General features: G+C 39.9%; 1 protein-coding gene across 1 annotated transcript; it reads right to left on the bottom strand.

Annotated features, from left to right (window-relative positions):
* Positions 1-721: 721 nt before the first annotated feature.
* Positions 722-9718, bottom strand: hs2st1b (heparan sulfate 2-O-sulfotransferase 1b). The gene is made up of 7 exons (XM_023425997.2): positions 9122-9718; positions 6713-6951; positions 4616-4701; positions 4082-4220; positions 3870-3967; positions 2501-2658; positions 722-2392 (listed from the first exon to the last, which is right to left on the bottom strand). Exons 1-7 carry the CDS (start codon positions 9243-9245, stop codon positions 2172-2174), a joined length of 1065 nt encoding a protein of 354 aa, XP_023281765.1. The 5' UTR covers positions 9246-9718; the 3' UTR covers positions 722-2171.
* Between the last annotated feature and the right edge of the window lie 600 nt (positions 9719-10318).

Here is a 10318-nt window from a genome sequence, read left to right as displayed (position 1 = left end):
TGAGGTGCAACAACGTCATCTGCTGTCATCATCAGGTCAACGTTTCAGTGTGTCCACTACTTTGGTTCATGACTAAATATCTGCCAAATTCCCATCAACCTCAGCTGTACTCAGTGACCTGTGCTAAATAGCAAATGTTAGCATCCTAACATGCTACATTCATTTTAATTAAACTTAATTACATAAAAATGAATATTACATTTGCTTAGCTTCAGTATGTTAGTATCAACACTGAGTGTGTTAGCATGTTGACATTAGCATTTAGCTTTGCCTAAATACAAGCTCAGAGCTGCGAGCGTAAAATCAACCATACAGTATAACAATTATTTTCAAACATTAACCAGATCAATAAAGCATTTAAACTGAGCCATGAAAGACATGAGATCTTTTTGACAAAGGTTTTTGTCTGATACAATTTTAGAGGAATGTAATTTCTCAGAGTGGTTGATAAAAGAGCACAGGGTGAGATATTTAATATTCATGTCAAATTCTTTTCAGTTTAATCAGGGACATTTTCTATATTATGCGATAGCCATCTGTGGAAGTTCTGCCATAACTGCATTGTGAGCAAACATGAATAATATTCATGCTGAACAAACATGTCATAAATGTTAACTTCCAGGCAGGGCTGATGTCACAAAAGATGCTATATCCAATTGCACTATGGGAAATGGAGGAACCAGGTATTTTGGAGCTTAAAAGTCAGGGTGGACTTTCCTGCTGCAGTTTTGGCCAGTTTATGTTTTAATTAACATACAAACAAGCTTTTTAAAAAGAAAATCTGACAGTCACAAGCCCCCAACTCTAAAGACGAACAATAGATGGAGTTCCCCTTTAAAAAAAAATAAAAAGCTTTTTCAAGATTGAGTGGTGCCATTAAAAGAGCCTCTAAATCATCAATGTTCCCCGTCACTCTCTGCTGATCAGTGCTATCATGAGTCACATGACACAAACACACAAATTAAGACACAATCAGCAACTCTCAATTGAGAATACAGCGAGAAGAAAACAAGCCAAGATATTTTGTATTATATAATGTTTGTATTTATGTTTAGGCTGTTAGTGTGGTGGGTGTAAAAACACAACAAAACAGGAAATGCAGTTCATAAAGATACACCAAAATAAGAAGGAACATGATTGTAGAACCACTGGAAAATGAAAACAAAATAAATTGTCCTATATATTGTAATAAAGGCACTATCACTTCTACCTCTCAACTCCACTTTCTAAGCTGCTGGAAATAACCCTGTGGCCAAGTCAAAGCTGTTAAACCCTGTGCTCAAACATCGTATTCACTGTTGATTAATACCTTTCTCCTGCTCAACGTGGTCCTTTCACAGGCTAAAAAACAGCAGCAATCAGTTATATCAAATAGGCTCATCATTATTTCTGTGATAAAATATTGATACAATGTGTTAAACATGTCTAAAAATTGAGAACATCTCAGTGGGATAAAAAATTACTAGTCACGCACCAAGGGATGCAATGGTCCGATCTATTTTCTGTCGCTACCGTTTGGTCCAAAAACAAACCACTGCATATTAACACAGTCCGTACAGATTCTCCTCGGTTCCTCTGCTGTGTTTTGTAACAGTTACATATTCTGTAATTTGTAAACAAGTACTGGTGCACCTTAAATGGACTGTGCAAAAAAAAAAAAAAAAAATTACATAAACCGGATGAGCTTGTTTTGCCCAGAAGATACTTTAAAATGTGGTTTTAGACTTGTTGAACTAGTGTTTTTTGTTTTTATCTCAATGGTCCACCCCAAAAAAACCAAAAAAACACAACTTAATAATAATAATCCTTGTGATTCTTGTGTTTCGGTGTTGAAATGTACCACATTCAGTATCTATTTCAGCAGAAAATGTTTCTCACAGCTCAGACTGATAGTTTATCCGTGTTAGATTTTCTCAACAGCTGCACAGCAATAAAAAAAAAAACATAGACACATTCCTTGTAGAAACTCCACTGTACAGACTGAAAAGGCTTTTCTGTACCATAAGAGGGTGAAAATTAGAATCCCAGTAAAAGTGGGATTACAGGAAAAATAAATCCGGCATCAACCTGCACCACTTAGTGTCTCTCGTTGCGTCCCAGTGTCTACGACTTCTAAATAAGAGTTTCTGCCTGTTCAGCCCTTGTCACTATTTTCTGGCTACATTTTCAGTTCACTTTGGGTAGATCTTTTCATAGAAGAAACTCTGGGCCAGGACATAAAGTTCTCCGTCCTTCTCCCTGACAGCGTGAGCACGCACAAACTGAAATTGTTCGAGTGCGAACTCGTAAAACTCATTTTCGATTTTCCAGATGTCAGACTGCTGCAGCTTGGCTATTGTCTCTTTGGTGGGAGGCTTCTTCTCAGTGGTCTTTCGCAGATGGGATTTCTTTCCTGGAGTAACATGAGACAGTGTAATGAGTCTGTCAGTTCTGGGCAACACAGGGTTACTACTGATTGGTAGGGGAGCGAAATGAATGCTGTGGTATGCTGTGTCGGTACCTGTCTTGTAGAGCTCGGTGGCCCCCTTGAAGAAGCGTGGCAGCGCCGCTTCCAGGATCATAATGAAGTCCTCCAGCTCCTCGGTGACTCCAACCAGCAGGTACTCATTCACCAGGTTGTATTTGGCCTGTTCCAGGGCCCATCTACTGCCGGCGTTCCTGCACACAGAGCTCACAGTTTTTATTTTGATCAATATTGAGATCACTTTGGTGCAAAACAGAATGCAGGGCAATAATCGTTTTATCTCGATTATCTTGTTTTCATAATCGTTGGAAGCCAAACTCACAATCGAAAAATAAAATTAGATTATTCCCCCAGCCCTACACTGAACATAAAGTGCTACCTGTACATCTGAGATCAGTCAGGTCGGCGTTTCTACCTGATGTATGGGCAGATGAAATTCAGTGAGGTGTCTCTGTTTGCCATGTGCTGCTGATGCTGAATGCTCCATGATTAGTTTCACTATGTGCTGTAGGGCTGAACTGAGGAAAATACATATTTATATGTTGTGATGCAATTTATACTGCAATTATTTTCTGTTTCTATTCGTATGATATTTAAACACGACTATACTGAACATATCTTGTTTCTACATTCATAGCACAGATAAAAACAATGCAGCTACTGTTGGTTTTCTTGGCATCTTTTTTTTTCAGTTTAAGAAAAGTCAACTTGAGTAGTTACTTTTTTGTTTTTCATAAAAACTGAGCTCACATTTGACACACATGCAAATCACAATTTGGAAATAAAAACAAGAGAGACTTGGATTGCCTTACATCACGCCATGATCTCCACTTTCACCTCATTAATATGCAAATATATGCAACAAGGCACACCAAAATCTAAATCAAATCATCTATTCCATATGGAGCACCTGTGGTGTAAGTACGAACTTTCTACCATGTATTGTTCTTGAGGTATTGTGAAAAAGAAAAAAAAAAAAATCAGTTTCCTCCTAATCAAGCTTATTAGCTCATTAATTAGCAGAGATTTTTTACACAAACATGTTTGTCATTGCACACTTCATATCTGGAGTCAGTCTGAACTTGTTAGCTTGAAGTGTTGAGGCGTTACAGCAAATTTCTGAGTAATCACTGTTCCCTCATGAATATGCAGATTTATGCAGAAGGTTCTCAAAAATCTAATCACATCACCTACGTCATATGGGACACCGCCTGTGGTGCAGGTATGAAGTTCCTACTACATATAGGTTTTGAGTTATTGTGTTCACAGGAGCGTGTCTACAGAGTCGCAAGACGCCAGCGCGACGACATAATGCTCCATGGATCATGTACCACGGTGGCGGGGGATGACAATTAGTTTAATGTGCATTTACTGTCGAGTGTGTGCGCAGCTGCAGCCGACTCACCAGCACTCTGAGTGGTGGCCACAGAAGAAGGGGATCTGCAGCCAGAGTTTCTCGGGAGCACAGTCAGATCCGCCTGATGACACGCACTCATCAAAGGTCTGAAAGACAACACAAACACTTGCTCTGGTGAATCAGTGTGCTGACAACAAAACGCCTACAGGGTCGTCAAACAAAAGATTAACAAGAGAGAATGATGAGCTGGAAATAAAGACCTTTTTGTCCCCTTGTTTTCGTCGTCGAAGGCCGGGTCTGTAGTCGTCTCCAAAACGCAGGAAGTAGTAGTAGGACACCAGCCGCTCTATAGGGTCTCGCACCACGTTTATGTACATGGGTTTACCCTTCACACCATACCTAGACAAAAAGAAAAGGGTCGACATGTTTTTTTAAAGATTCTACTTACAATGAACTGACACTGGTTGAAAAACCAAATGACATAAGACCTTTATATACCAAGCTTATAGTGTGTTTATTCCACTTAGGAATCAGTTTTTCCATTAGCGGCAGCATCAGGGAGGACTGAGACTGCAACTTAACAGGATCCCTCTCACTGAATAACACTTAGACCATTAGGATAATTACCTGTGATCATTGAAATGATAGTGTCAGGGGAGATAAGTACAACAATGCTATTAATCAACACTAAAGCGCACGTTAGCAGTCAATACATGACCTCCCTTTATCTGCTCTGCTAACTGTTTGTAACTAATCTGGATATTAATGGCATTACAGGAAATGAAGGGCCTTACTTTGAGAAGTCCAGATAAGCTACATGGCCGTGGTAGAAGCCGGGCTTCATCTCTCTCCACGAGGTGACGTTCCTGACAAAGCGCACCTGTAGCCAAAGATAATGGAAACTAATTACGGAGGCAGAAGGGAAACTGCAGGAAATGGAAAAGCACAGCAACAACAAAACAAAGTAACCAGAGAAGACTGATTCATTTGTATTTTTACTAAAAAGACTGTGACTATTCGTATTTTCACACGTTATAAAGGCTGCAGTCTGTGCAGGTGGCTTTAGAAAGTATTCACACTTCTTCACTTTCGGCACATTTTATTTATTCTGCAAATTTATTTAAAAAAAACTGAACTCTATTCATAAAAAGATTTCAGAGCCTTTGCTGTGGCTCCAAACTGTGGTCAGGTGCCTCCTGTTTGCTTTAGTTGTAATTGAGATGTGTCTAGAACTGGGCTGAAGTCCACCTGTGGGAACTGAATTGATTGGACATAGTTGAGTGTATGTATGATCTTACAATTCACACAGCATGTCAGGACAAAAACCAAAGCATGATGTCCAAGTGACTCGCTGTAGACCTCTGCAGTAAAATGTGGCGAGACACAGATCAGGACGAGGGTATAAAATGAATGAAGTCAGAATAAAGTTTAGTGTGAAACTAAGTAGTTACAACTTTGCCCCCAACAGTGTCTTTTCAAAAAGGTAGGTTGGGCTGTATGATGAAAAAAGTCACGCAGTACTACACCACTCACTGCTGCAGGTAAACGACTGAAGGCAACTTAAAGGCGAATCAACATCCTTTTCAACTCAGAGCATCTCTTGCACAGGACACTAAGAGGAAAGGTTTAGTGAGAAAATCAAAGTGATGGTATAAAGGATTGTGAGAAGTGACCTGAGTCATCAACAGAAACGATGCTCTGTGTCAATAGCACTTATAATCACAGTTCTTCAATTTACAATATATTTTTTTGCTGCAATTCTTGGATCAAAATGATAAAGGCATGTTTCAACAGCCGTTTAATGTCTCACATAAAATATGCCCTGAAGTACAAATTTCATCAGTTAAAATCAAACTGAACTAATTTCCACCCGATGCCCATTTAACTGTGAATAGGCTCTCCACAGATGAGCACGCCGCCTCCATCTATTACTGTTATCTTTGACACACACTCTGCGGTTCGAGAGAGTAAAAAGTATGACAAAGTAAAACATATTCGCCAGTGTTGGCCAAGCTAAATGCTATTACTGGAAACAAATGTGAATGTTCCTGTGGTAAAATGAGTTGGACTGTGATGTAGCAGCAGAATGATTCTTTCCCCTCAGCTCTGTTTCATCATGTGCAGAGGAGGCAGACTGTTTGTGAGATGGCAGACAGGATATTACCTTGGCACAAGCAGCCAAAAATAACACTAGCATAGCTTTGGGGCATTTACAGTATGTGTCCTAAGCTGCACTAACAGCAGTATAAATGCACCCAGTGTAACAGAGGCAGTAATGTGTGCTGCTGCTGCCACACAGCCACGCACGCACGCACGCACGCACGCACGCACGCACGCACGCACGCACGCACGCACGCTGTCTCAGCCGGTAAAAAAATAGAATTCACAGTCAGAGACTTTAACTAACAAACTTATGAAGTACTGCATTGCACAGATGTTAGATGAGGCTATTGATGGGGCAGAGCTCAAAGCCCCTCTAAGTTTTAGTAGTAAAGCTCTTACATTCATGTGAAAGCGTTTCATGTTACAACCAGTACAACTCTGGCCACAACAATGGGCTATTTTTAATTCCAGATTTTCATTTGAGACGATCAAAATGGCCACAAGCCTGTCATGAGCTGAGCATCTGCTGTGCCAACAAAGGACTTGTCAATCTTTGCTTCTTTGTTGTATTAACTACAGTATCATCAGTACTTTGCCAGAAATTTGCTCTAATTTAATCTTTTATTTGCCATTGTATAAAAAAAGTTAACTATTTGCACTATTCGCAAAATATTTCACGTCGTCATAAATTCTGACCTTTCGTGTTTTGTATGGGATTTTGACTTCTCTATGAGCTTGTTCTAGCTTGTTCTGCTGCTTCTAAATGCAGCACTGGTCCGTGTTCTTACCTGGTCTTGTAAAGACATGACAGGGTTATTTCTGGTTGTGTTGATGTGCAGGACGTGGAAGCGATTTTTCCCACACAGGTCGTAGGCAATGTTAGTGAAGGACGTGCTGGCAGTCTTGGGCACTCTGTTGTAGATGATGACCGTGTCATCTTTCTCTGACAGTGGTGATAATTCCCGCCCAGTGTCTTCACTGTGACGCTGCTCTATTTCAGCCACCTCGTGTCTGGCAATGGCACGTTCTGAGAAGGCAGGAAATATGATATTTACCATTTATGATCAGACATATACACCTTTATACCATCAAATACAGCACATTTTGATTGCTTGCTTATTTATGGCACGTGAATCAATATAATCTTCAATTTATATGATGATAGACTGGCTGCTTTCCTCTGCTGCCTGGATTTTAATGTGCAAGTTAGTTGATGCTTATTGTTACTCTCATTTGGAAGCAAACACAGCAGGTGTGAGGCCACAAACACAACAATAAAGACTAAGACAGAAATGCATCCGTTGTATAAATGAACAAATGGTTTGAAAATTAAGGCCAGCGAGACCTTAATTAAGGAAAACAACATAGTCCTTCAAAACACAACAACATCAAAACAATTAGTTAAGCTTATGATGATAACATTGACAGGAGGCATAACTAAAATTGTTTTCTCTCACTTCTTATCTCCGCTGCAATGTTAATTAACGCCAATTACAGGAATGGTCTTGTGAGTATCTCTTAGACAGGCTGGGTTGCTCAGTGTAATGGAAGCATCCTGCTGCTCAGCTAGTCCTTCAATGTCTGACACGAGGAGAGAGAACGCTCAAAGGTTGATGCTTGTGTGTCTGCAGGATCTTAATGACTATTCATACTTCTTTTTTATTTCTTGTACCATGCTTATATATCAGTCCGCTTTACAGAACAAAATATGAACAGTGTTACATTACAAAATAAAGACACGGACATACTTTCTGTATCCACAGACAGCTGCAGACCTGTCTCCAGTTGTACCTTATACATTCATACAACATTTGGGGTCTGCGTGGGTCTGCTGTTATACACACGCACATTTCCAGACCCAGACTCTACTCCAGATGGTGGCAGTAATACACCACTAAGTTGCCTGCCAACCGCAGTAAAAATCAATAAGGAGAAGAAGGGCGCCAGAGGAAGGCAAAAAAGAGAAAATATTATGTACGACTGCTTAATGAGAACAGGAGACAGGGCCAGGAGTTCAAGGCCATTTGGCTCTTTGTATTGCTTCAAAGAAGAATCATAAATGTGGGTAACACTGGATTTCCGGAGATCTCTACCTCAAGCAAGCACTGCTCTACAGTGAACCAAAATTAGCTGATTCTAAAATGATTAAAATCTGGGGTGACTATATTGCTACTGATGTCCACAATTTGAGATATTTGAATGTCAGTTAATGAATGTTCTCATTTCTATTGTGTTTCCTCATCTATGCTTTTTACAACCATCCTTCTGATCCTATTAAGGCCAAGTTATACCTTCTTTGTCAGCGAGGGTCCACTTTAAACCTGCTTTTATTATAGCTCTTTTCCACAGCATGGTGGAGTCGAGTTGAGACGGTACCATGCAGTGGAAAAACACTTGCAGTGTAGGAGTGGAATGGCTGGCAGTCTCTTAAGCCAGCAGTCTACCAATGAGATGAATTTAAATAAAGAGGCAAAATTTACCATACATTCATTTTTCTTAAACTAAATGCCAACTGCTAGCCAACTATAAGCCATTAGCAAAATTCTGTATTTAATTAATACTACAGGTCTGCTTTACAGTAGGTGCCACTTCCAGGATTTCAAAAGAGGAAAAACTGCAGAGTGAGCCCTTAATTTAAAGCCATTTTTCTCTAGCTTCAAGTCATTCACAATCACTCACTGCTTGATGTGTCTGTTCGACTGCATATTCATCCAAAAATTCTTCAAGCCTGGAAGGACATGTTGAATGCATACAGTTTTAGCATTTGCATGACATTTGTAGAGCAATGCACTCAATGTTTGTTTACACTGATCCATTTGCCCTACACAACACGATGTGACAGCTGAGACTGATGATGAGGCTGTGCTAAAATGATTCATGTTTAAAATAAAATATAATATTGTCTTCTCCATTAGTCAGTAGCTGCTAATTTAGTGTAATGAAGGCATCGGCAACCATTTAAATAACTCATAAGTACTAAGTAAGATATTCGTTATACCTTACAGAACTTTCTCTGCAGCATTAAAAGTATGTTGTGTGTGAAAAACTGTTTTCAAGCATTACCTTGCCCAACTCAAACCTCTAGCCACCTTGTCTGACATCATTTTCAAAGACTCAAACAGCAGTTTGTACTGGCACAATAATGCAAAGCAATAATCCTATGTTTACAAACTTAGCCACCTTTGTTTTGGACTCACCCAGTTTGGCTCGTGACTCCTCCAGATTCTGGATCTGGTTTTCAATAAAGAGCATCGCCACTCCAAAGGCCAACACAGCCAAAAGCTGGATCTTGGGCGGCATCATGATCCTTAAAAGCCCCATCTATCAATCAGATGAATCATACCGCGGACACAAACAGTGAAGGGTCTCCGGTCCACGGCTAATGGCTAGCTAGCTACTAGCTTATGCGGGTGACAAACTAAGTTGATTCACTAAAAGCAAATAAAAATAAATTTGGCCAACGTTAACTGTTTAGCGCCATTAGTTGCTACAGGGATCGAAAACCGTAAAGCAGGATTCATTTAACGTTAGCCAAACAAACTAAGATTAGCTAGCTTCTCTAATAACATTATAAAGCCACGTATTGCGCATGCTAGCGTCTTTTAAATATGCGGACGGTGGTCACTCCGCGTTATTAATTCGCGCTTGCTTTCTTTTAAACACGCAGTCTTCACGAAACTCCATCCAGTTAAACACCACTTGAAACTGGACGAAATGGGGAAAAAAAGCGACTCCAAACTATTTATGTGCAATGGCTTGTTACAGCAAGTAGCATCACTGGAGTTGTAGCTTCATCTTCCTCTTCTGTGTTATTACTGGAAGCTCGTCAAACAGTGTTAAGGATGCGAGGCGCCACCTACTGGACTGGGGTGTGTGTATCATGCTAAAGATTGGTAAATAGAACATAAACTGTTTATAGGAATAAATAAATAATGAACAAGAAAATTCCTGTGTTTGGTGCGTGTACTTCACTCCTCACGTTTCACTCTGCACAAAGGACGTTACTTCCAGTTTCATTCATGCTGTTGAGACTCATCCCAACACTGACCTCAGTCACTGCAGGTGTCCCTCAAAAAGCCTTTTGAAGCTGTCACAACTGGCCAAAATAACCTCACAGATTGTTTCAAACCCAGATTTGTCCCCACAACCATAGCAAGACATGTATACACACATGTACACATCCTTACAGAAGCGACACAGATTAATAAGCAGGTGAAGAGGCAATAAGCTAACATAACATTTTCAATTCTGATAATATTTTGTCATGTTTATAATAGTATAAAGATGTATTATAGTATAAAGTACAAAACCTGCTCAAGATCTTTGAATAGCCCTAAATAACAATCTTATACACTGTCCAACACATCACCTTCCCTAAATTAATGAGCGATGAT

The sequence above is a fragment of the Seriola lalandi genome, unplaced genomic scaffold (assembly GCF_002814215.2).
Source record: "Seriola lalandi dorsalis isolate HSWRI2012SDOR001 ecotype SW California unplaced genomic scaffold, Sedor1 jcf7180002054797, whole genome shotgun sequence".
NCBI classification, from domain to species: Eukaryota; Metazoa; Chordata; class Actinopteri; order Carangiformes; family Carangidae; genus Seriola; species Seriola lalandi.
Note: the sequence above shows the minus strand (reverse complement) of the source record. Positions and strands in the feature narration are given on the sequence as shown.

Bases quoted from the DNA above. Each gene is read 5' to 3' on its own strand.
- hs2st1b (XM_023425997.2), bottom strand. From the start codon at position 9,245: ATGGGGCTTTTAAGGATCATGATGCCGCCCAAGATCCAGCTTTTGGCT. The intron at 2,659-3,869 runs GTGAGTCGGCTG...CTCTGTGTGCAG, and splicing joins GGCCACCACTCAGAGTGCTG to GAACGCCGGCAGTAGATGGG. The intron at 2,393-2,500 runs GTACCGACACAG...ATGTTACTCCAG, and splicing joins CACCGAGCTCTACAAGACAG to GAAAGAAATCCCATCTGCGA.